The sequence below is a fragment of the Nycticebus coucang genome, chromosome 9 (genome assembly GCF_027406575.1).
Source record: "Nycticebus coucang isolate mNycCou1 chromosome 9, mNycCou1.pri, whole genome shotgun sequence".
Classification (NCBI taxonomy): Eukaryota; Metazoa; Chordata; class Mammalia; order Primates; family Lorisidae; genus Nycticebus; species Nycticebus coucang.
This window is the reverse complement of record NC_069788.1, coordinates 125,429,767-125,457,633: the sequence shown is the minus strand read 5'-3', so window position 1 is coordinate 125,457,633 and position 27,867 is coordinate 125,429,767. Positions and strand designations below refer to the sequence as shown.

Below are 27,867 nucleotides of genomic sequence, written 5' to 3'. Positions count from 1 at the left end.
TGAAGAGAGACTAAGGGTGTCTACTCTGTGGGGTTTGAGAAATCAGCGGAGGCCTCCAGTCTATCAGCATTGTAATTAACATCTCATACCCCAGAAGACCACCTGTTGCCCAGACAATATTCAACAAGATATATATACTGCTTTGTTTTTGGTTGTTTTTTTGTTTTGTTTGGTTTGGTTTTTGTTTATTTTGATGTTGTTGTTGTTTTGTTTTTTAATTTCAACCTTTTCCATACAGATTTTTTCTTTCCTTTCTCCAGTTTTCTAGTATAAATACAATTTCCCATTGCTGCCTTTTTCAATAACTAGAACTTCATTTTTGCTAGTGTTTCTACCCCTATTATTTGGTTTTTCATCCAATTTTATCCCGTAAAGTTTTCTGTTGCTTGTTTTGGTTTGATTTATAGCATTTTTGTCTTTCCTCTCTACTTGGTGGAGGTGGGGTACTGTGTCTGATCAGGTTAGCAAAGAGTTGCTGACCTCAAGGGAACCACCCAACCGGGCACCCCCAGAAGTTGGTTTTTTTTTTAAGGTTGTGGCAAAGTACCCTACTGTACACCTAATATTGCTCTGTCTCCCTCTTTCTGTGCCTCTCTTCTTTTTGTCAATATTCCTTTTACCCACGCCCTCTCCTTTCTCTATTTTCTTTTTGTTCTTTCCTTCTTTCTTTCATCCCTTCTTGCTTTTCAACCTTCTCATCCTTCTAGTCCTGTACCAAAAGGACTCATCGAAACCTTATTCCACAGGCACAGGAACTTAAAGAGCAAGAGGAAGTGAAAGGAAAATTAGGGCAAGGAAACAGATAAAAGAAATCACTCATGAGGAAGAATCAGCAGAAAACTCCAGGCAACATGAAGAACCAGTCCAGAACAACCCATCCAAGAGACCATGAGGTAACTACTGCAGAGGATTCCACCAATAAAGAAATGTTAGGAATGACAGAAAGGGAATTTAGAATACACATGCTGAAAACAATGAAGGAAATGATGGAAACGATGAAGGAAACTGCTAATAAAGTGGAAAATAACCAAAAGGAAATCCAAAAACAGAATCAAATAAGAGATGAACGATATGAAGAATGTAGAAAGGATATAGCAGAGCTGAAGGAACTGAAGCAGTCAATTAGAGAACTTAAAGATGAAATGGAAAGTATCAGCAACAGGTTAGACCATGCAGAAGAAAGAATTTCAGAGGTACCCTGTTTCCCTGAAAATAAGACATCCTCTGAAAATAAGACCTACTTACAGGAAAGATAAGACGTCCCCGGAAAATAAGACCTAGCACATCTTTGGGAGCACAACTTAAAAAAAGACACTGTCTTATTTTTGGGGAAACAGGGTAGAAGACAAAGTTCTTGAGACAACTCAGATAGTGAAAGAGGCAGAAAAGAAGAGAGAAAAAGCAGAACGTTCACTGTCGGAATTATGGGACTTTATGAAGCGTTCCAACATACGAGTTATAGGAATCCCAGAAGGGGAAGAAGAATGCCCCAGAGGAATGGAAGCCATATTAGAGAATATTATAAAAGAAAATTTCCCAAATATCACCAAAGGTTCTGACACACTCCTTTCAGAGGAATATCGGACCCCAAGTCACCTCAACTCTAACTGAGCTTCTCCAAGACACATTGTGATGAACCTGTCCAAAGTCAAGACAAAAGAAAAGATTCTGCAAGCTGCCAGGAGTAAGCGCCAGTTGACCTACAGGGGCAAATCCATCAGAGTGACTGCAGACTTCTCTAATGAAACTTTCCAAGCAAGAAGACAATGGTCATCTACCTTTAATCTACTTAAACAGAACAACTTCCAGCCCAGAATTTTGTACCCTGCTAAGCTAAGCTTCAAAATTGATGGAGAAATCAAATCATTTATGGATATACAAACATTGAGGAAATTTGCCACAAGACCAGCTCTATAGGAAATACTTCAACCTGTTCTACACACTGACCATCACAATGGATCAGCAGCAAAGTAAAAACTCAGAAATTAAAGGACAGAACCGAGGGTGGCAAGTTCAAACCTGGCCCTGGCTGAACTGCAACAAAAAAATAGCTGGCTGTTGTGGTGGGCGCCTGTAGCCTCAGCTGGAGGTTGCTGTGAGCTGTGTGACGCCACGGGCACTCTACTAAGGGCGATAAAGTGAAACTCTGTCTCTACAAAAAAAAAAAAAATGGATCCCATTCATCCATTAATCACCAACATTATCTCTCCAACAATTAGGCTCCTCAAATTCCCCCCAAAATACATGTCTCTTTCTAGCACTCCACCTCTGCTCATTCTGTGCACATGAATTGAGTACCCTCTCTGCTCCTTTCTACTTACTCAAATTGTACTTCTTTCTCAAATTTCTCTTCAATTCCCAGGTTTCTAGCCCATCTCTACACATCTATAGCATTTATTCATCTGTACTAATTATTTTGACATTGCTTTTGAAAAGTAAGATGGAGTTCAACTTCATTTATATTAGAAACATCTAGCCCTAAGCACAAAAAGGACACACAGTGAATGAGAGCACAACTAAAGTACACGTATTTCTAATGCTTTTAAAGGAATGGCTATATATTATCTTGGAAAGTCAGTATAGATACAAGATTCCTTCTTCTACTTACAACACAAATTAGTATCTTTGGAGAAGTGGCTGATTCCAGGGCTAGAGTAGCTCATGCACAAAATTAGTCCAAAACATCTTGTCCCAGAAGATGAAGAAAAACTCAAAGGATGCTGGGACATGACAGAAGGACATGGGAACCAGCTGAGAGGGGCTACCTTGAGCATCAAAATAATATCGTAAAAATCCATGAATCCACAGTGACATGAACAGAGGAGAGGGAACACATTTGCCTTTCCATAGAAAGTCAACTAACAATTGCAGAAGAAATGGTGCAAATAGAAATCACCTCTGGACAACTATCTTAACAATAATCAATGAAGACCAAAACTAGCACACAAAAGTTTTGGAGTAACAGAATATGTACACAGTCTCAATGTATCTCCCTATAAATAAATTACAAAGGGAAAAATGGTAACTTTACAGTGGACAGAACAGGTAGACAAAATCTTAGCCATGTGACCAAAGATAACATCACCACAAATCAACATCACCCGCTTCCTGGGCTATTCTAGTGAAAAGAATACTATATACTCAATATTAATATGAAACCAACATAGAAACAGCTACAGTCCACATGAAAGAAAACACAAGTATATTCAAGTGAGGGGGAGGGGAGAGGCCGGAGAGGGGAAAGGGGAGGAAGCAGGGTGACTGGAAGTTCTCACCTAACGCGCACGTTGTAAGGGTACACCCTGGAGGAAGGGCTCAACTACAACTTGAACTTTACCTTAGAAATGAAAACAGTGTAACCTAAACACTGATAAAACATTTTAATCTGGAAATAAGAAAATACTATGGTGTTCCTACCAGAAATATTACCGGAACCTAAGCTAAAGAAAGTACTGCTATAAATGGATCCTCAGGAAGAAAGCTCAAGATTTATTAATCTACAGTGATTTTTAACACAGGTTATTACACTCAAAAACTCAGTAAAGTTTTTGAACTGTTGACATTAATCTTTGGTATTATGAACTATGTTAACTGTCTTTTCAAATATTTCATAAGGTTTTAAAAATTGAAGAGTAATGTCAAATTATTGACTTCAGAGATAAAATGTATCCACTTTAGATTATTAAACATGGGTACATTTACATTTTAATCTCACATCAGCAAAATCTATAATCTGAATTTCTTCTCCCCATCTTCCCCTGCAAGGTCAGGATGGTTTTGCAATGAATAATCCACATGCTTTTTTTAACCTGATTTTCCTTGGAATCAGAGGAATAGTTTATGAGACTGCTCAGTGAAGTTACCTCTGCTCAGTGAAGCAGAGGTAACTGATCATACAACCATTAATGGAACTCAAATCTATCATCTTAGACTTTTTAGCATCAAATTCACTTGCTCAGAAATCAGAGTAAATCTATAGCAATTTACACTGTAGTCCTAATGTAAATTGCACACCACAGAGTAGTGGAGTTTTTAATTTGTTTGTTTCTCAACAGCAGAGTGTGAGGATCTGATGTCTCCTAGTGAGCACCCATCATCTGGCTTTTTAATTCTAGCCATCCTAGTGGGTATAAAGTGGCATCTCATTAAGATTTTCATTTCCATTTTCCTGATGGCTAATGATGCTGAGCACCATTTTCTGTGTGTATGAGCCATTTGTATAGCTTCCTTAGAGAAACATTTATTTAGATCCTTTGCCCATTTCTTAAATTGGATTATCTGTCATTATTAAATAGCGGAGTTCTTCCCAACTTCCTTTAATATGTTTCTTTCTGCTAAACACTGCCAGAGTCAACTGCTTGCAACCAAGAACCCTGACCCAAACATGTCTTCCCTCTTTTGTATAATTTCTATTATGTTTTCAAGGGAAAAAGTGTAAGGAAATTTTGAAAATAAATGCTGATGTTCTGTTAGCCTGTGGAAAGCAGAAGAGGGAATGTGCCTCTAAGAGGAGAAAGCTATGTGTACACCTTACATGGGACAGGTTGAGTCTGAAGCATTTTGGAGGCTTCATCACTTTATTATTTATGTTTTTCATAAAAGAACCCACATTACTTCAGCCCAGATGAATTTCTTCTACTTCAGCAGTGTTTTCTAAGTCAAACTCTAAAACCTCCTAAAAATGCACATATTTCAACACATTGCCTTTAAGTTTGCTTTATACTAGATTCAAAATCAGTCAACAATCACCAGCCATGGTGATTAAGGAATGGATTAAGAGGAGTGGATTAAGAAAAGTTGAGAGGTTGGGCAAGGTGGCTCACACCTGTGATCCCAGCACTCTGGGAGGCCAAGGAAGGAGGATCGCCTGAGCCCAGAAGTTTGAGGTTGGCTGATGCTACAGCACTCCAGTCTGGGCAACAGAGTGAGACTCTGTCTCAAAAAAAAAAAAAAAAAGAAGTTGAGACAATTTGAAACATTTCTTATGGAAACACTCTGCACACTCTGAAGGGATACTCTCAAGGCTTTGTGGGTAGCAGTAACTGCTCAGCTCAGGAGACTTCAGAGGCTGTGGAGACGGAGCGGCAGCATCAGGCTGCGGAGCTGGGCAGAGGCTGCAGCAGCCTGAGGCAGGCTGGGAGAGGCTGGATGGAGCCAGCCTTAAGGCCTCTGCTAGGTGGGAGGGACACAAGGAGATCAGGACAGAAGAACAAGACAGAAAGAGAATGAAAGTGATGCATCATGAGGCCTGCCAGCAGGGGGCTGATGAGGTGAGGGGTAAGCAAAACGTAGTGGGTCTCAATTACTCCAAGGACGTGTGAAGGGAGGACATGAGTGAAATGAAAGCTAAAGTCCGCCAGGGAGTGCACAGGAGGCTGGGAAAGGGAACACTAAATTGTGAGAGGCTGGAACAGGCCAGTTAAGTAAGACTGTACACTATTGTTAACAGCAGTCCGTGACAGAAAAAGGGTTTAATAAAGCTGTCATAAGACTTTCATTAAAACTAAGGATTTGTCCTAAAATCCAAGCAGTGGTTGGTGCACCCCGTATCGATGAGTCTGCAGGCTGAGTGCAATGTGGCAATGCAGTTGTGAGGCCCAGGGCTGCAACCTCCCACCCACGCTAACACCAAGCTCAGTCTGCAGTTTATGCGGACGCATCAAAAGACTGAGGGCTTCGATTCTTTCTCAGATTTCTGTATGAAAGCAGTGTCAAGACATTGCTCAAGCCGTGTTTCCTGCACACTATCTGAGCATGCTTCGTTTCACCCTCATGAGGCAGGTTAAGTGACCATGAAGCCAGCTGACACCACGGATGAGTTCATGAAGGCAATTCTCCAACTCAGTGTTGGCCTCACGCCCACACCTGCAACCTTCAGCCCCTGGTCCCTTGCACTTTGCCCATCCTGCTCTCACTGTGGTTCCAGTGACACCGTGCTCTCTGGACCTGCCGCCTGAGTCCCCCAGGTTTCCTCATACGAGTCTGGATCTTCCTGCTGTGTTTTCTCTACATGTCTCCTTTTTTTCCATTAACTGCTTTAAAGCTAGTTATTCTCCCAGATTTTACTGCCTTCACTCTCGGGCAATTGCTCTTCTCACTCTGCATACTCGGTCTGTGTGGCTCTACCCATCATCTTACGTTCAACCTCCAACTACAAACTGAAAAAACCAAATCTGTCCCAGCACTGCCTCCTCCCTTACTTCCAGACTTATGTGTCTCCAGCTGAGTGGGAGACCAATGCCGCTCCAAATCTGGGTGTCCCTAGAACCTTAATGTCAACATATACAAAACTAATTTTGCATCTTCTTTCCTAAAAATGACTCATGCTCCTGTATTCACTACCTCAGTGATTTTCCCTGTCTGCCTGGTTATCTAAGTTAAGAGACCTGAGAGTCAGCATCAAAGCTTCCTCTCCCTTTTTCTCTCTCTGTCCAACATAGCACATCTTGCCAATGTTATTTCATAATTATTTTTTTTGAGACAGAGTCTCACTTTGTCACCCTCAGTAGAGTGCAGTGATACCACAGCTCACAGCAACCTCAAACTCTTGGGCTCAAATGATCCTTTTGCCTCAGCCTCCTGAGTAGCTGGGACCACAGGTGCCCGCCACAATGCCTGGCTACCTTTTGGAGATGGGGGTCTCACTCTTGTTCAGGCTGGTCTTGAACTCCTGAGCTCAAGCAATCCACCCACCTCAACCTCCCAGATTGTTAGGATTACAGGCATGAGCCACTGTACCCAGCCTTCATAATTATTTTTTATCCTCTTCTTTCCATCTATACCACTGTCCTCAGGCTTAAACCACTCCAACAGCATCATAAGCTGACTGCCTCCCATCCTGTGCCCCCCATAGCCACCACAGTGAAGGACCCAAAACACATCTCATCTCCTACATCTCTGCATCCAAACCTTCAGTGGCTCCCCTTTCATCATAAACCATAATATAAGCTACACATCAGGACAAACGAGACCCTTCATAAATCTTTTCTCAGCTCACCTGTAGCTTCATTTCTTAACATAATTCGGCACAAACTTCATTTCATAAACACGAAATGACTCATAAGTCCCTGTACTTACAAGCTGTTTCTTCATCTCTGAGTTTCTTTGCAAATGGATTGCATATCCATTATCTGAAATGCTTGGAACCAGAGTTGTTTTTTGTTTTTTTGTTGTTGTTGCAGTTTTTGGCCGGGGCCAAGTTTGAACCCGCCACTCCAGTATATGGGTCTGGCGCCCTAACTCCTTCAGTCACAGGCACCGCCCCCAGAATTGTTTTTAATTTGGATTTTTTTTTTTCACATTTTGGAATATTTGCAGAATACATGTCAGTTCAGCATCCCAAAACCAAGAATCTGAAACCCAATGTGCTTCAATGAGCATTTTCTTCGGGTGTCATGTCAGCACTCAAACAGTCCTGACTTTTGGAGCATTTTGGATGTTGGATTTTTGGAATAGGAATGCTCAACCAATACCTGTAACAGTGTTTTGCCTTCACATGGCTCCCAATTGTTGTTCATGACCTACTATAGGAATCACCTGTCCCAAGTTTTCCCTGAAGTACTTTCGCTAAGACTAAGGCAGCTGCCCCTTTGCTAGGTCCTCATTAAATTAAATGTATTGAATGGGTACTCAATAGATTTTTCTATATTTCTTTAAAACAAAAGACCCCAAGGACTATGAATTTTTAACTGTAACCTAATCAAAATATAAATAAGATAGATCACAACTATAGCCCAGGATGAAAGAGAGAAATGGAGTGGGAAGGGAGGTTTGATAGAGGGAGGGTAAACAGCAGGACCACACCTATGAAGCAATATTGCAAGGGTACGAGTCAAATCTATCAAGTATAGAATACAAATGTCTTAACACAATAATTAAGTAAATGAGGCAAAAGCTATATTAATTAGTTTTATGTAAGCACTCCAAATTATATAAAAAAACAACACATTGTACCCCACATATGCATAAATGTATTCCTGATCTATGTATATATGACTTAATAAAAGGAAAAAATATATAAATAAGGAAAACAGATTTTAAGAACTTAAAATTCTCTATATAATGCATTACAAAGCCATATTGATGTATTTTTAAAGTTAAAAGCATATCTCACTTTACCTATTTGTGTAAATAGCTTGTCCTAGACAAGCTATTTGACTTTTCAGAAATTGCAGGTTTTCCCATACATATATTATTTTAGACAAACTTTATCTTTAGTTTTTAATGCTCTAAAAACAGTAATTATTTCAATTACCATGACCTAAGTCCACCTATTTTTAAATCATGCTATATAAAATTCTTTATGCCATTATTTAGAAAGAAATCTTTTTTTTTTAACTGCAAAAAAATTAAGACAAAAGAGACTATGGTGTTGGAGTGAATTTTGTTTCTTTTCAAAACCATGTCATTTACTGTTAAAAAAATGGTGTGCTGGTAACAAATTAAGGTAAAAATTAAAGGATTCATTTTGAATTTGTTACATTGATTTTTTCTTTAATAAAACGATGTGTATATGGATATATCTTTCATAAACCAAGGAATAATTATTTCAGCATTTTAGATGTTAAAACATTCTTTTAGCAAGAGTATAGAAATAAAAATTTACTTAAAAGCATTTTCAGTTTTCATATTCTGTGATTTATTCCTTGTCTATAAAATAAATATTTCAAAGAGTATATAGAAGGTTCTTAGTTATTCATATTGCCTTTTTACACACTGGGATGTTAAGAAAGTTCCTTAATTTTCTCAAATTTTTGTTTAGCTAAAAAAAAAAAAAAAAAAACACTTGAAAGTTCCTATCCTATGTTTTATTGAGTAAACATCAATGCATGCTCTGCATCAATAGACCACTGCATACTGGAGACAAACAACTTCAAACGTGCGAAGGCTTTCCTAAGTGATGCTGCAAAAATCATAATATGAATATACCTGAAGGCAAATCTAGTCTTAAACTTGTTAAACAAGAGAGGTAATAAGCACTTTTATCACTGGTTTGTTATAAGTTTAAAAGAAAGATACTTTCCAATGAGTCTACAGAATTCCTAGAGCCTCCAATTAATCCACTGTCTCCCTCCCCCCACCTCCGCCTTTTTTTTGAGACAGAGTCTGGCTCTGTTGCCCAGGCTAGAAGGCTAGAGTGCTGTGGCCTCAGCTTAGTTCACTGCAACCTTGAACACCTGGACTCAAGTGATCCTCTGGCCTCGGACTACCAAGAAGCTGGGACTACCAGGGCCCACCACAATGCCTGGCTGGCTAATTTTTCTATTTTTAATAGAGATGGGGTGTCTCTTTGCTCAGGATGGTCTCAAACTTCTGAGTCCACCTGCTTTGGCCTCCCAGAGTGCCAGGATTACAGGTGTGAGCCACCACACCTGGCCCCATTGCCCTTTTTGATCACTGGGGCCTTATTATCTGATGAGCCTGGACAATTATCATACCTATAAATGAAGGGTTGTCCCGTGAGTGAGTGATTTGACAAGTTAGTTACAATCTCTTTTGAAGAATAACTCCAACTAAGGGACATACTCTATACTTTATTTCCCTAAAAAAATCTGCAACATATATTTTGAAATTTTTGGCAGAGTTAGATTATATGTAGAGTGAAACATTATCCATAAATCTTACTATATACAATACTGTTAAATGAATTGAGAGTCCAAATTTTTGACTAAGTAATCTTCCTTTTAAAAGATAAATCAAAGGATGCCCAATTTGGCATTATTTAAACATGAGTTTTAAATAAAATTGTTGATATGAGCTCACATAACAAGCTATATTGTATCACCCATAAAGTCTAATGTTCGGATGAACTGTGGATATAGGTGTGCCCCAAATAAGATAAACCAAACATTAGCATTTACCTACAGACTAACTCTGATGATCTTTTTTTTTTTTTTTTTAAATAAAATGACATAATCAAGAACACCACTGTTTTCACTGGGCAATCCAGGAGCCCTACTTTCAATTTTCATTTTATTCTTTTGAACAAATATGCTTAAGTAATTATTGTCTTCTAAAAAAGCAACTAAGGAGTCAGTATGCTAAAGTGGAAACTTGGACACTTAAAATTAGCTCACTGAAATTAAAAGAATTACATTTTCCTACTGAAATTAATTAAATTACTTCAAACTAAAAGCAAATGAGAAAAGAAGAGAAATTTGAATGAGTTAGTGAATAAAATGAGAACTGTTTTCTCCAGAACTCATTAATATTTTACAAACAGTCTAAACTATTTTCCATTTTACCTTAAGAACACTTTATTATGAATTAAATATGATAAAAAATCTAATTTTCACAGAGCCTCATGGAACTAGGTCAAAGGAGGAATCTCTTCAAATGAATACATATTTCTAAAATCTGATACACAGAAAGATAAAATCACATAAGGCTATATGAAAAAATGACTTAAAACACCATTATTATGATAATTTTAATAACACAAACAATGTATTATAAAAGATAGTTACATGTCGATACCAACAAGCAAAACCAAGCTTTTATACTATTAGCTTACACTATTAGGCTATTAGCTTAATTCTAAGGGCTCACAACGATGCAGATGATTCAAAATATCAAATCTAAAAGTCACTGAAGTATGTATTATCTTATATAAATAAATTTATTTATGTATGTATGCATTTATTTATTTTTGAGACAGAGTCTCACTCTGTCATCCGGGATAAAGTGCTGTGGTGTCATAACTCACAGCAACCTCAAATTCTTGGGCTCAAGCGATCCTCCAACCTCAGCCTCCAGAATAGCTGGGACTACAGGTACCTATCACAACACTCGGCTAATTTTTCTATTTTTAGAGAGGAAGTCTCATTCTTGCTCAGGCTGGTCTCAGACTCCTAAGCTCAAACGATCTATCAGCCTCAGCCTCCCAGAGTAGCATTACAAGTGTGAGCCACAGTGCCTGGCCTACATAATTTTAAATTTTAAGCACAAAATATATTCTGCAGTATAATTTGCAGTAAATGAAATCTTCCTGATTGCTTTTTACTTGTGTTAACTAAAATCATGTAGTTCACGTTCCAGGAGAGCACAGCATTTAGTCAACAAAGAAAGACGAAAGAGTATGACAGTGTGGCAGAGTGTTGGTCAAGACAATGCAAATTCCCAGACAATGCAAATGACGGGAATTCTCCACTGGGGTAACGTGATGGAAGAAGGGATGCTATTAAAGAGCCCCCTTACAAACATAAGCATCAGAGCCCTCTGTGTAAAACATAACCACCTTCTTTTTTGTTTCATAAAATCCGTAAGTCCTACATAAGATTCCTAAGAAAGGTACTGTGTGTGTAGTAGTTTTCTCCCTGATGGAATACCATTCATCTGTTGACACAATGGATAAATCAGGAGGTTACAATTTACACCAGTGACACAGGTTTGCTATTGATGATAAGGTATATTTTTCTTTCCACTGCACAGTATTTGATTTTCATGTGTAGTCACATGTTTGTCTAACTCTCAATCAAAAAGCAAATAACAAAAACCTGAAATTCTTTCCAAACACACATTTGACATGCCTCATAAAATCCATGAATGTATTTGTCTTCAGTGTTACTTGCACGCAAACAACCCAACGTGGAGAGTACACCACCCCAAATCTACACCGAGAACTCCTATCTGAAGTAAATGGAGCTCAAATAGTCCAGAATACAGGATCAGAGCATCACTGTTTAATAATTACTATCAGTATCAGTTTCTACTGATGACTGAAACAGGGTATTGGATCACAGGGAGGAAGCATGGTAGAGCAGGGTACAATCAGCAGCAGATCGACCACCCTATCCTTCCCTGTCCTTTCTGGGTCCTGTTCATAAAAATTACAGACATGCTGCTTTCTGGCTCATTCACACAAATCAGCACCATGTATTTACTCCTCCCATCTATCCACCTGAAGAATGGTCAAACTAGGAAGCAAAGCTGCTGAAAACCTAAGCACTGCTAAACCTCTTTCTTTTGGTGACAGTTCACTCCACACTCTCTCAACAAACATAGCAGGCATCTAATATGTGCCAGGTACTCTGTGGGAAATAATAATCAGCAGTCATTTACAGAGCAGTAAAATATAAATCTTTCCATTTTTAGGGTTAGACCTAAAGAACATAAATTAATTTAAGACATGATTAATATTAAAGTTATATCTCTGAAGCTACCACCACTGGGCTTAAAAAAATAATCAGAACATTTCCAACTTTAATGAGTTTGTGAATAAGCCCTTTTTCCCAAATTTTATAAAAATGTAATTTCACTTCAGATAAAATCCTATCGAGGTTAGTTCTATTTCATGAGATTCAATCAAAAGAACTGTTTATCCTGAATTTCCAGCTACATAAATGTTAACTACCAGGACTCTAACAGTAAAGTACAGAGTATTACTTCTGTTTTAAAACCATTAAATAAAATTGAGGGAAACATTTAAAAGCCTTCAGGAAAAAAAAGCACAACTGAAACAGAGGGAATAAGATTATGAATAGCTTCCATATATGTAATCATAAAATTTCTATTAGAATTAAGATTTATGCATTATTCAAAGTTTAAAACAATTCATTTTATTATACTCCATCAACTTATACTTGAATATCACATTGAACTGGGCTTTATAGGAACCACCATCATTTACTTCACATTTTACTAAGTTTTCATGGTACACCAAATAACCTCACAAGGGGAGGCAATACGTTCTTGAGGTACAACCTAGTTTAAAATAATCCCCCAACTGTATATTTTAGTCAATTTTGTTTGAAATATGTAAAACCACACAAGAAATCAAGATTAGCTTGTTACTCAATCTTAATAGTGTTTTTGCATTCAGTAGCAAGACTGAAATTGACTAACAGAGTATTCTAGCACATTATTCTCAAAGGCACTAGTCAAGGCATGTCACCACACTAAATCCTTAACTAAAAACTTAGAAGATGTTGCATAATTTTATATGAACTAAACATAAAACATCCAAAATGAGGGTAGTAAAGTCGACAGAATGAGGGTATTAAACTACTTTCATCGGCAACACTAACCAACCTAACAAACAATAGAGATTTGATATTAAGTAGTCTTATGCAAAGTTATGAACTATATTTTCATATTTCAATTAAAACTTTTTTCTATTTTGATGGTTTAGAAAAGCAGCAAATCTACATGAATTATCTATAATTTTATTGTAATTTTAAGAAATATATGCATTTATTATTACAAGCGTAATAACTGATGACTAGTTCCAGTGGCAAAATCTCGGCAGGAAACAGATTTAGCAATTTAAATGTTTTATAAGTTTTTGTAATTGAGGAAACTTTTCATAATCTGACATTTGTTAAAACCACTTATTAGAAATTATGCAGCACAGTAGCTGTGGAAATATGAGCTAGCTTCACAATTACAAAGTCAGCCTATGCAGCCCCTTCCTATTGTACGTGGTGGCATAAACCCCACGGCGGCCTATCAGCTAACTGGCAGGCAGGGGGCTGCTCTATTCAAAGTGAGAGATACAAGCTGCAGGGCAAAAACCTGGCAGCTCCCATCTGACCCCACAATCCCCTACTGGTGACAGCTCCAAGCTCCATGGCAAATTAGGCCTTCTCATATTACAATTGGAGAAGACAGATTCCATTAGCAGTATCTGAAATTGAGTGGAGAGCTGCACTGTTATCAGACTTGACTCATAAGCACTGCTATTAATCAGAGCTATGATAGCATTTATATATTTCAAGCTATCTGCTGCCGCTGTGATATTCTGCTACAAAGGGTTGATGGGACTTAGGAAAGTGAACAATAGCGCTTTCTGGGAAAAGCAGAGTAAATCAAGAAAGTCTATGACTTCCGCACATTCTGAAGGGATTGTGGTTTACATAAATTTTCTCCCAATTGGAGATTGAGCTCTTCCTCATCTTACACATGGGATTTAGTTGTCACTCAATGGTAACAGCTGTGAAAAGGTGAAGCGGCCCACCGCTCAGAATATTGCCTTCGCTTTTAAAGCAATTAACCCATGAACAGGAGGATACCTGGTGATATCAAAGGGATTAGGCCAGGCAGTGCATTATTAACATTTCCTTGAACTAATTCTAACTCTAACTAGCTGTCAGAAAAGAATCTACAGTCTTAAAGAAGAGTTTTTGCCCTGCTTTTTTCCCTTCAAAATGAAGTGCTGCTATTTGAGCCTAATATGTCCCTCTACTTATAAGAAAATGCAAATGAACCAAGCTCTTAATATGCTTAAGCACTCTAAGTCAATGCAATTTTAATACAAGTATGAGAGAAATATATGATCAATTACCCAGGGATCAAGACAGATATTCTCCTGAATGGAAATTAATGCTCCAGTACTTTCCATTCTTCTTCAACTACAAAAACTTGGGGACTATTTGTTACTTATGCATAGTTACTTCTGAAATTAGGAAAAGCTTCACATTATTCTGTACGGCAATAATCTAAAATACTCTTTGAGCTGGAAAATCCAAATGTCTCTTAAGCAGGAGATTGTGCATTCTCTAAGGTATGGCATTTTAATTTTCTATTCTTTACTGAATGGAATCTTAACCGAAACTATAAGAATAGCAGACACGGTGCTCAGGATCAAGTTTTTGCTTTCCAAAAGTTTGATCAAGTTAATTTTTAGCAGCAACCTAATGTTTAGAAATACATAACTTACAAAAATTATAAAATCCACAGACCAATCTGCCAGAATCTATTTATATATTATTGAAATTGATCCTAAGTTATTTGTAGTAAGTCGCATAGTTTCAATACACCCTTAATTATTATTAAGATTCATGTGTTCTAAATTACCTACTTGGCATGAAGAGATCTGATTTCTTACTGCACTGTGTTAATAGTATTAGAAAGTATTTTTATGCAAGTTTCCCAAAATCATGCCTTTTAGAAAAAATATTTGAAAACTCCTTATTTAATGGTTAGTGACTTTGTCTTTCTTTTAAAAAAGCCATGAATTTTGATTATAAAAACGAAGAGTTTTACTTTCAGTTCACATGTGTACTCAGCCAATATTGTTAAATGCATTCTTTCATAGTTCCATTTGGCCCATACTAGTTTGAAGAGGATATGCTGACTCTTGAGCCTGTTGAGAATATATTCCCTGCTCTGTAACTACCCAAATAAATAATATAAGATGTGCCCTCATCTGATATCATAGGCGATTTAAATCTTCCTGAGGTAAAGAATTTTTACACAATGCTATCAATACACTCCCCTTCTTTTAGTAATATCAGGACACATGAAGGGTGAGGGTGCAGATGTGTAATGACAGTGACTTCATAAGACTCCTTCCATATTCTTTAAGATCTAGCTTGATATTTCCTAGAAAATTATTTCGAAATTCAAGTATTAAACAATGTTAAATGGCATTCATATTAGTGATTTGTATTATCTATAACTTTTAAATTTAATATTAATAGGATTTGTGAGTTTCAAATGGAATACGAAACTTTAAATATCACATTATCACATTTAAAAATCATTTACTTCAATGGCCTTGAAGAAGGAAATCTATTTCCTATAAATCACTAATTATATTACAGTCTTAAAAACACAGATGTACTTACCATTAATAAAATGAACACTATTTCATATAAACATAATGTATGAAACTCCCTAACATAATGCATGCTTAAAAATACCCCTGAAAGGAATAATACATAAATAAATGCACATGGGAACAACTGACACAGTCTTACTATTTTTAATTCAATAAGCTGCATTGACACAGCTCCCAATGTGCTGTTTTACTCATGCACTTTCTACATTACAGCAAAGCAAATATACATGAGTTCTTGCCAACCATTAGGAAAGATTGACAAAAAAATGTAGTGTTAATGACATCTTACAGCTTTTAAAAGCAAGAGAAAGATGCAAGAAAGGAAAAATTACATAGTAATTGGAAACGACGAGTAAATTGTTCTTTCAACCTAAGTCATGTTTACTGAAAAAAGGGAGCTTTTTACATCAACACATTTAAACAGAAATTTGCTTTTGAAATAAAATCTTTGTTTAAAAGGTACAGAAAGTCTTTATGTCCACCCCAGAGCTAAATATAGTGAATGCTATGTGAACAATAACCTGAAAAAAATCTAAACCTGTTAAAAGAATTAATTTACTGCCCACCAGTCAGCACTAATCCTACATGTACAGTAATGTTCTCTTAAGTGATGGGGAAAGAAAGAATAAAACTGCATCCTGGTTCAAAACCCTTCAATATTCAACAACAAAATGGAATGATGATTTGGTTTGTAAATGAATAAAGTAGTGAAATGTTTCCTAAACAAATGCTGATAAAAGAGTTAACCTGTAAAGGAATATATTTACTGTATGCTAGGACAAGAAAAAAGCCGTCACTGTAACGGCTATACAAAAACTGTGTCCTGCTGTTGGGTTTATAGTCACAGAAGGTTTTAAAGGTTAAGTTCAGGTCACACAACAAATGAAATTGTAACAAGCCAGCTGACATTGTATAATGTCTTCTTCCACTCAATCAATAGGCTACTGTTAGTCCTATTACCATAGAGATGGCTTCTCCTTTTTGAAGGGTGTCTATTGTTTGACAAAACAGATTTGCCACTTGAACTAGGTTGTTCCCAAAGGATGTGTACCTTGTCAATTATTTGTATTCAAAATAATGAAGTATTCTCATATTATAGGCTAGCATGATAATCTAAAACTAAGGATAACCAATCATAATAATTAATAAAAAGCTATTTTAAAATGCAGACAATTCAAAAGAAAATTATTGTCAAAAACTGTTGGACTCTGTCAAAAAAAATTTTAAAGATTTTTATATATGATTTTTGCAGTGGTTCTCATGTGGAACTGCATCAATAGTTAATATGTCACAAAACATGGCAAAGTTTTAGAAAATGATTCACTTTACTTGCAAAAAGAGCTATTTATATCTGCAAACATTTAAATATATGTATGCTATATAAATGATCTAAAAGACAGACTATATAAATATTCATTTTCTTTAAATGTTTTTGCGTTAAAATGTCTTATGAAAGACATATATAACTCACACATTCAAAACAGAACAGGTAAGCTCCTGTTCAACCTAGTTATTTAAAAATAAAAAAAAAAAATCAGTTTTTCTCTCAATGGAACTACTGACAGATTCCCTATTATAAAAACCCCAAAAGGAAAAATTCTAATAGAAGTTATTCACGGTGCATCTTACAAGGGTATATGTGAAACTTGGTAAACGGTCTGTGAAGCTAGTGAATGATGCCCCATGATCATATCAATGTACACAGCTATGATTTAATAAAAAAAAAATAAATAAAAAATAAAAAAATAAAATAGCCATTACTTCTACAAAAAAATATATTATCTATACATAAAATTTAGAATAGAAAAAATGAAACTATGATGTTTTCTCTTTTATTTCTGTACTTTGAAATTTGCTGTACTGAGACTGCATTACCTTCTTAATGAAAAAACATACACTATTAAAATAAAGGTTTTTCAAAAAAAAAAGAAGTTATTCTAACCATTTAGATAACATTCATAACACTAAGCAATCCCAGCAGAGGTATTATCTTAAATATCTCATACTTAAAAATTTCATTATCACTGCAAATATCATATACTTAAAAATTTTGCTATTAAGGCTGAAATAGAAACAAATTTAATAATAAAAATTTGCTAAATGATCAAGGTATAGTATTTGAATCTGGAAGCTTTTTGCAAATAGCTTAAAAAATAAACTTTATTGAGTTATAAAGGTGTTAACTTTTATCATTTTATAAATAATTAAGAGAATTTAGAATTTAGGGCAATATTATGACTTTAACACAAAAAATACTAGTCTCTAAAATGACATGAAATTATATCTATTCAAATTATACCATATTTACATACAAAAATAATTTGTTTTTAATAATGAAACTTGCAAGAAGTATTTTAATTTGGTTTTTCTCTTTACAAGAAGTATAATTTGTATCTTTCACTATAATTTTTAGGCATAGACTGAGGCTGAGTTAAGAAAGAGGGAGAGAGAAACATCAAAGACCTAAACTAACAACCCATTTTTTAAAAGCAGGGTAGCCTTCCAAACTAAGAAAGCCTTCTATTAATGAAGTAAGTGGGATCTAATTTGCCTACTTTCCCTACAGCCATAATGGAGCAGAGTGAAACCTTACTAGATATCAAACCCAAACTGATTTTCTTAGTTAAGAGCCTCATTTCAAAAAGTATACATGCTCATACTTAGAATACAATATAATTAGATATTAGCCCTGAACCTAATAGGCAGCTGTCAATCAGCAATACTGTGAGTAATTAAATGATATTTACCATTTGCCAAAAGATGAACCTCATATTGTAGAATTAAACTGGCCCATCTGCATCTTCATAAAATGACAAACTTCATTAGTTCTGCCTAACCAGAGAATAGTGTTAATGAACTGCTGACACCTTCACTCCATTGTATAAAGCAGAACCAACTGTGTAATTATTTGAGGGGCCAAATGCAGATGAAATTATTGTTTAAGTTAAGAAAGTGAAATCACATGAATTAGGGAAGCCATTCACGCAAAAAAGATTTTTTTTTAATGTATGCTCCTGGACCATAAGAAATCTACATCTTCAATTGCTCAAAATTAACTAATCAACTACTTTACCTGAAAACGGTGAAAAAAAGTAATGATGCAGCTACTGCTCCAAATAAGCCACAGAGAAGATTGACGCGGTAGGCAATTGAACCAAAAGGAAGCAGTACAATTGCCAGTTTAGCCAACAGGGTGAACAAAGGATAGCCGGGAGGATGGGCGACCTACGGGAAAATCAGCAAGAGTTAGGAGGTTTTCATCTAGTAAAGGAAAAGTCACACTGGCTTTAATTGAAAAGCATCCCTTTTTTCAGGCAAGTCTAAAGATTATGTGCCAATGACTAAATGTTTGAACAGTGGTTTTCTATTGTAATCCTCGGGTGCCAATACAAATAAATATTTTCTTTAATGGATTTGGCAGCATCTATCACATGGTTTGTCACCTAGAGAAATGGTGACATACTTCATTGTCAGTTCTTAAGCAGTTTGTTCTCTGGGTTCACAGTACATTAGGATCATTTAAAAGGCTATTGAAAAAGGGCAGGTTTTGAAATATTGTATTGGTTAGAAAGTTGAAAGACCACACTGCTATCGGATTACCACCACGCTGACAGTCGCGAGGTCTTGCCTAAAGGGATCATGCACCATAATAAAGTTTATTAAATAATAAACTTATTAAAACTGTTAACCCGATTTATTTTATTCTCCACAGCTTATACAAAATTTGGGGTGATAATAAGGCAGCTACTGTATATATAGTAAAGGCTTTGCTTTATAATTTAGTTTAATTGGATTTAAAACTTAAAGTAAATTGTCACATACTGTACTTATAAGTTACTAAAAACTGGGGTTTGAAAATAAATTAATCTACTTTACTCCATGCTTAATTAAACTTTCTTAATTCCTAAAACTGTTAATGAGAGCATTGATTAAACAATAAAACTAATACTTACTCCAAGCTCATATGCGGCTGTGATCAGTTCCCCTGTGAAAAAATAATGTAAAACCAATAATTACTATTAGAGAATGACACTCCTCCAAAATTTCAAAATCCAAATGCTTGCATTGGGGTTTTGCATTAATTTGCCTGGATAAAACTGTAAATCTGTAGAGATTTAACGGCATGAAATAGTCTAAGAATACTTTCTCCCTTAGGTCTGATGAGCAAACTATCCTTGATCATTCCCAATAACTGGTCAATGGAAATAGAAGCGAATTCTGGTTTTTAAAAAAATGCTTATTTTCCCTCCTGAAAATTGTATTCACTTGCAAATATACAAATACTGCTGTGGCATTAGTGTGATATGCTTTATTACCCTCAAGTATTCAGCACAAAACAATCTACAAAGATGCAACCTTGTATGCCCGACATGTGAGGTTTGAACACACCATAAAATGTGCCATATTAACCTAACACTGACATTTGGATACCTTCCCTAAACTACGCTGGATATCTTTAAACAATTTCCAAGTATTTATTAATTCCAGGTTATCTTGGTAAGTTCTACTATAATACGTTTTTCAAACCGTTAAATCATCAAACAATTAAATTATAAAAGACTTTACATAGTCTTTTATAATTCTTCTCTATTAATGACTATTTCTAAAATTTTGATGAAGTAACTTAATGCCTATTTGTTAATATTTTCAATATCCAGAGCACAGGGACTATTTCTGACTCATTCCTGTATACCAGGGGTCCTCAAACTGCGGCCCGCCGGCCACATGAGGTGGTGTGATTGTATTTGTTCCCGTTTGTTTTTTTTTACTTCAAAATAAGATATGTGCAGTGTGCATAGGAATTTGTTCATAGTTTTTTCTTTTAAACTATAGTCCAGCCCTCCAACGGTCTGAGGGACAATGAATTGGCCCCATGTTTAAAAAGTTTGAGGACGCCTGCTGTATACTATAGTACAATATAATTAATGTAAGAAATCAATTAGTATTGATGAATTATTTACCTATCAGCAAATGTACTAGTGTCTGTTTTTTATGCTTTAATAGCAGTACTCTGCTTTTAATTTCTACTGCCCCAGCCACAATGTGGACTTTTGCCCTCTCTGGCCTGCACTACAGCCACAGACCTGAAGGATCTTCTACGTCAAATCATTGTCACACCACGATCTATTCCCCACTCCAAGCACACATACCCCTAAAGTATTTCCATGGCTGCTCAGTGCTTACTGAATGAAGTATAGATTCCCAGTGTGAGGGTTTCAAGGTCCTTTTGCTAGGCTTATCTCCATGCTCCCCAGTCAGAGCTTATCATCCACTGTTGCTCTGGAATGGTCCTCTTTTGCACCTCTTCTCACTCATTTTCTCACCCTAGAATATTTTCCCAGCCTTCTCTCCTAAACCCTTCCAGGCCTTGTTTAATTGCCACCTTCCCAGGGACACCTCTTCTTATATATATTCCTCCCCAGTACTCCCCTTGTAAATTAATCACTTCTTCCTACTCCCCAGAACCAGCTCCAACCTCCCTATTTAGCACTTTCGATTCCCTTATAGTCTGGTTAGTTGCTTTAATTTTTCTAAGTTTAAAAACATTATCCTATCCATTTCAGGATCCTGCCAAGATAATACCACCTCTCCCTTCTGGCCACACACAAAGAATCTGATTTAAGCCCTGCACTAAGGGATTGACAAAAAGACACCTCACACTGTCATCCTCGCTACGCAGCCAGCCCTGCCTTAGGTGAATGGCTGACTATTTGCATCCTGGAAGCCCATAACAACACCCAAAGGAAGACACGGCTCACTTACAATAGTCAATTACTTAAAGATGTCTTTTAAATTGATTAGAGATATTCAAGAGAACCTTGGAAACCAAAGGCATTTTTTTATATTTTACTTTTTTTAAAAAAGGAAATTATTTATGGTTTAAAAATATTTAAAACTTTCCCTTTGTAACTACTGTCAAGAATATTTTAAGTTTTACTCCACAATGGGTTAGTTCTTACATCTTCAGTCCCAAATTGTTTCCATCAGTTTTCTGTCATTATATCTTTGTGTGACAAAGCACCCCTAAATTTAAATTTTCAAGGTCACAGGCCAGGTGCAGTGGCTCAGGACTATAATCCTAGCACTCTAGGAGGCCAAACTGGAGGACTGCTTGAGCTCAGGAGTTCGAAACTATCCTGAACAAGAGTGAGACCCCATCTCTACTAAAAAAAGAAAAATTAGCCACTATTGTGGTGGGCACTTGTAGTCCCAGGTACACAGGAGGCTGAGGCAGGAGGACTGCTTAAGCCCAAGAGTTTAAGGTTGCTGTGAGCTATGATGACGCCACAGCACTCTACCCAGGGCACAGAGAGAGACACTGTCTCAAAAAAAAAAATAAATAAATAAAAAAAATTCAAGGTCACTATTCATTCTCCTCCATTTAAAAGGTATTCAGAATTTTACCTAATATTAAGCAAAATAGCCTATTTTCTCTAACTTCTTCTTCTCCTTTGATAAAAGATAAATTTGGAATGTGACAAACTTTCATCAACCCTTATTAAATGTTAACTAAAATCTAAATAAAAAAGATGCCGGGCGGTGCCTGTGGCTCAGTGAGCAGGGCGCCAGCCCCATATACCGAGGGTGGCGGGTTCAAACCCAGCCCCGGCCAAACTGCAACAAAAAAATAGCCGGGCATTGTGGCGGGCGCCTGTAGTCTCAGCTACTCGGGAGGCTGAGGCAGGAGAATCGCCTAAGCCCAGGAGTTGGGAGGTTGCTGTGAGCTGTGTGACGCCACGGCACTCTACCGAGGGCGATAAAGTGAAACTCTGTCTCTACAAAAAAAAAAAAAAAAAGATGCCACTATTCAAAGCCCATAAATGTATCCTTGATAAAGAGCTAAAGGGAAACACTTCTCTTAAATTGAGTGTGATAAAGAGAAAAGAGGAAGTGAACAGTTAAATACACACACAAAACCACCAAAAAGCACAACATTCTGCCTCTTGAGTCTTGACTTTCTCCCAACCCTCACACTAGGGTTTCCTCCAAGTTAGGTCCTATGACTACCTGCAGCAGAGTAACTTGAGTGGTTTCTAAAAATGAAGATGCCTTGCCCATACTCCAAAACTCCCTAATTGGGCCCAAGTTCCCCAGGCAATTCCGTAGCACATTCCAGCTTGAGAACCACAGCTTTATTGTCTGGGACACAATCAACAGCTTAGAGAAGTCAGCAGAAGCCTTTACAAAAAAAAATTCCCTTTATATGTGTTACTATTAATTGTACTATTACATTGTCATATGTCAAGCCTAAAGTACCACCAGCACTCCTCCCATAAATAACAGTGTGTCAAGTAGTTCAAAATATAATTCTGTTGATGATTTATGGAGTCTGATTTAAGACTTATTGTGAAGAAGAATGCATACTTTATACTGGTTTTGAGATATGTTCTGTTTATTGACAGAAAATATAATTCATAAACATTCAAGTTAAATAGTACATTCCACATATAAACAAAATTATCAAAGATATAATTAAGCAAATTTCCAAACTGGTATACACTTGGCAAATATTTTGTCATTCCCAAAAATGAACATAAAAATATTCAAAGCAACCAGTATTTAGCATCAAACTAAACTTAGAACACCTAAAGTTTGGTAACTCAAAGTGAATATATAAATGTATTCTCTTGGGGAAAAATACAGTATTAATAAAAACAAGTCAATAATCCTAGATTTGTAAGTAGATCTTAAAATCTGTATGTGATGGTGGATTTAAAAAAGATTTCATGAAATTCTGTGACACAGAGGTTAAGAGAGAAAATCCTAAGGTCAATCTACTTGGGTTCTTTCCCTGACTACATACTAGCTGTGACTCTGGGCACAGCTTAGGCTTGGTTTTCTCATCTATAAAAGGAAAATAATTAATTATACCTACTTTATAGGGTAGCCAGGAGAGTTAAAACAATCTACATAAAGCACTTGGAATAGTGCCTGACACATGGTAAGTACTCAATAAACGTTATTGTTCATCCCATCACCTGTAAATACTGTCAATCTTTTTGTTTTAAACAGGTAACAGAACTACTTATTCTGTGTGCTCCCATATCAACACTCTCATAAAATTAATTTGTTATTAAATATAAATCTTGTAAATGTGGTACACCAACTCCATTCCCTGCTACACTAATGAAACACTATCCCTATTTGTTCAATAGGATCTGAAAGAAAGATAATGATTTGGAAATGGTCTCAATGTGGTGAGCAGCCTTAAAGATCGCCCCCAACAATCCCACTGCTGGTATTCTTACTTATGTAATCCCTCTCCCATCGAACACAGGCTGACCTGACTAATTTCCATGAATAAAATAGGGCAATGGTATTATCACTTTCTTTTTTTTTTATTATTAAATCATAGCTGGTACATTGATATCATCATGGGGCATCATTCACTAGCTTTCAACTATGGGTTACAAAATGACAAGATATCAGCTACTTTATGGAGAGACCTACATAGCAATGAACTGCATTGTTTAGAAGATTCTCCTCAAACTGGGAACCACAGCCCCAGGCTGGATCATGACAGCAAATCTGTCCTGAGTACCTAGCTAAACTGTGCCCAGATTCCTGATTTACAGAAACTGAGATGATAAAATTTGCTGTTTAAGCTGCTAAATTTGGGGGTAACTTGCTGCAGCAAGAGACTACCAGGCAGAGGCAAGGTGCAGTGGCTCACACCTATAACCCCAGCACTCTGGGAGCGTGAAGTGGGAGGATCACTAGAGCTCAGGAGCTGGGAGACAAACCTGGGCAACATAGTGAGATCACATGTCCAAAGAAACAACAACAAAAAAACAGGTAAGAAAATCACCCAGGCATGGTAGCACCACTGTAGTCCCAGCTACTTGGGAGGCTGAGGCAGGAGTACCCCTTGATCCCAGGAGTTTGAGGTTAAGTATAACCCACACCTGCACTTCAGCCTGGGCCAGAGCAAGACCCTGTCTCAAAAGGAAAGAAAAAAAAATATTAATAATAATTTAAAAAAGGTAACAAGCAGATTCTTCCACCCATACATTCACACTGAAATCACACACCATTCTAAAAAACGCAGTGGCTACTATGAGGCATTCGGGTGGTCACTTAATTTGGCATCGAAACAAACCAAATCCTAGGTCGATCTTGTTTCTTGTCTCAAACACAAAACAATTATATTTAAATGGCCAAGGAGTCACGCTGTTCTTTATAACAAAAGCAAGCATCTGGCTTCCGCTTTAAAAAAAAGTTCTCTATTCTGCATAGCGGATTCCTTCTCACTATTTAGGTTTCAACTAAAATCAGCACCTCCTCAGAGGTCTTTCCTGACTAGCCTTTCGGAGGGACCCGCCATCCCTGGACCCACGCGCAGTGACACCTCCCCGTCTCCGAGTAGCTGTGTTTATTCAGCGATGGACAGCATCTCCAATCGCGCTACGACACCCTCAGCGTTCGCTCACCACTACTGTCATTCCTTTTGTCCGAAACACAGTAAGGACTCGGTAAGTCGCATCTGTGCACTAAAACAATGGAAGGCACAGAGGACAAGAGAACAGGGTCCGGGGAAGTGGAGAGGCTGATGAGCCCCGCCAGGCGAAACCCGCGACACAGCCCGTCTTGAGGGCCGCAGACAAGAGAAGGCGGAGTCGGCGCCGGCACACAGCCCCGCGCCGGCTCGGGCGGTGCACAGCGCCCGCGCTCGCCTCACCGAGTGCCCAGGGGCAGGGAGAGGGCGGGAGGGCCGCCACGAGAGTACTTTACCCGCGTCTCCCCCGGGCACCGAGGGGGGCAGAGTGAGGGTGAACACCGCGGCCACAGCGGCGAACACGGCGAGGCCGCCGCGGAGGCCCCCAGAGCGCCGCGGCCCCACTCGGGCTGCCCGCCCCCGGGCCTGGTCCCCCCAGTGGCCAGAGGGACTCATCGGCCCGTGGGGACAGAGGGAGGAGGGCGCGGCAGGCCCAAGCACTCGGGGCAGCGCGAAGCTCCACCGCCACAGGAGAGCGCAGCTGCGCGGCGGCCGCGGCGGCTTCCGGGTCGAGCCTCTCCGGGCCTGGGCGGGAAGCGGAGACACCACCAGGCCTCGCGAGAGCCGGACCCCCGGACTTTTCCGGTGGCGAACGAGGCGTTGGCGTTTGCGGACATACTATGTGCTTTAAAGTAAATAATCACAGGGGAGAGCACTCCTTTAAAGAGGCAAGCCTGGCCACTCTCTATGGCTATTTCCCCCCACTTTCCTACTGACTTGGTTGGTTCTGGTAGAGAGAAGCACCGTCGAAAACCGCGAGCGAGGATGAGCTGCTTCTGCCTCCTACGGTGTGGGGTGGAACTGCAAGAAGGACCAAGGGCCGCCTGTGTTAAAACAGTATGTAGCATATGGACAGCTGGTGCAGAGCCAGCAGGTATGTAAATGAATCTCGGCTTTGTGGTGATAACGATTTAATGCACTACTATGATGAGTTGTAAGTTCCTGTGCTGATTATTAACGTAAGTTCAAAAACGTGCTTGTTTATCTTTTCCTTATAGCATGATGAAAACTCTGTAGATGAGGTGGGAAGCTTGAGTTCCTGTACTTATACAAGTGACCTCAGTACTGCGATAAAGGCATCTCCTACTTTAATGAAGAGGAGTATTTTGGTGAAGCTTTGACCACAAAGGGAAATGAAATGGATCACCAACTTTACAATTAGCTGCCATGAGAAAGTAAGTTTTTAAAGCTTACACTGTACGTTATTATAGCAATTATTTAGAAGTGAGACGGGAGGAGGTTAAGCTCTCTAAAAGTATCTCAAAACATACACTGAAATCAGTGACTATCTCAGATGTTACATGCAGTGAGTAGGAGCCTGGGGTCATCGTGCAGGGTGGCGGGGTGGCAGGTGGACCGCTGGCTGCAGCCCAGAGCAACACCTCTTTGGACGCTCCTGGGGCTGTCTCTGCTGCCAGGCCACTTCGCACGCTGCTTCCAAAACGGCTGCCAGCCATCCAGCCTCCTGATACCAACCCTGAGCAATGCTTTTCCTGTGGGGTGGGCTGGACCACATGGCCTGCTTCTGTCAGTAGAATCAGGTAGACATGATAGATGTCCTTTATGAGGACATCCTTTTAGGTTAGCAAAGGCCGACTTTCATCCTGCTGGCACTTCTTCCTCTTACCCTCCCTCTTGTTCTCATTGAGGAGGCCACCTATCATGTTGTAAGTGGCCCTGTGAAAAAGGCCATGTGAAGAGACACCCCCGCCAACAGTCAGCAAGAAACTGAGACCCTCAGTCCAACAACTTGAGAGAAGCTGAATCCACCCATGGGGCAGTGAGGAAGTGGCTTTCACCCCATTTCAGCCTCAGCCAACTACCCCTCCAGTCTCGGCCTTGACCGTAGTGGATAGTCCTGAGCTGACACCTGTCTAACCTATCCTGGTTGCGGTCCTGTAGAAGCTGAGAGAGGATAAAAGCCACTATTTTAAGCCAATAAAGATGGGGCAATCTGCTACTCAGCAATAAATAAAACAGGGTCTCTTCTATGTCTCTTCTGAAAGAGCATACCATGAATGACACTGACTGAGTCAAACGTGTGAGTTCAGATGATTAAGTTCATGTGTTTCCAGGGTCAGATCAGGCAGTGATGAGCCAACATGGAAAACAAGGAGAAGGCCCTGGAAGAGAGCAAGGGAAACCTAGCACATGTTCCTCCCTATTGGTTTTCTCCCACCTGTGCGTCTCCGGCTGTGCATCCCCGTTGAAGAGTCGCCATGACTACCAGGGAGGAGCTGTCTGCAATGTACTCTGAACTCCTCAGACATCAGGCACTCGGCCAGCATGAAGGGTTGGTATGAAAACTTCTGGCGAAACTGCAAGACGTTCTCAGAGAGTGTGCTATTTTCCTTGAAGTACCATTTCTTCCATGAGTAGTCTCATCTCTAATCCCGCAGCTTAGCACATCAACATATTTGCTTGATGGTGTCCTGAAGGAGGAGGACAGTCTTGACATTCAAGTGAGAATTGCTAATTAGAACAACTGGTTTTACTGTGGTATAAACCAGTGTTCCAGCATGTGTACAGTGATAAATTATGAAAGCTATTCTCAGCATTCCTGCCCTGTGAAGCTGCCCCGGCTTCATTAAACCTGTGAGTGTGCATGGATGGAGGTCGCCAGTGGCAGAGCAGTTCTAGACAAACTGAAGGGTGTCCCCACACGAGCCTTAGCATCCTCTGTGCTCCTATTCCTGTGCTCTGCCTATCCTTGCATTAGAGTGTCATCCTGTCATTTGTCTGTTTCTCCCACTGGATTGTAAACTCTTGGAAAAGAAGAACCAACATTACTAAGAGTAACAATTAAGTTTAT

The 27,867-nt window shown here is 38.4% G+C and overlaps 1 protein-coding gene across 6 annotated transcripts in view; it reads right to left on the bottom strand.

Annotated features, from left to right (window-relative positions):
• Positions 1 to 25,588, bottom strand: part of TMEM260 (transmembrane protein 260) — a 79,903-nt gene extending 54,315 nt beyond the window's left edge. For 4 of the 6 annotated variants that reach the window (XM_053602505.1, XM_053602506.1, XM_053602507.1 and 1 more), the window contains exons 1-3: positions 25,292 to 25,588; positions 19,513 to 19,544; positions 18,633 to 18,784 (exon numbers count right to left, since the gene is read on the bottom strand). In XM_053602505.1, the coding sequence (XP_053458480.1) occupies positions 18,633 to 18,784; positions 19,513 to 19,544; positions 25,292 to 25,451 (344 nt within the window). In that variant the 5' untranslated portion in view covers positions 25,452 to 25,588. Of the gene's footprint in view, positions 1 to 18,632; positions 18,785 to 19,512; positions 19,545 to 24,368; positions 24,496 to 24,990; positions 25,106 to 25,291 lie in introns of those variants that run through there. The other 2 variants (XM_053602508.1, XM_053602509.1) reach the window with 2 other exon arrangements.
• Positions 25,589 to 27,867: the final 2,279 nt, after the last annotated feature.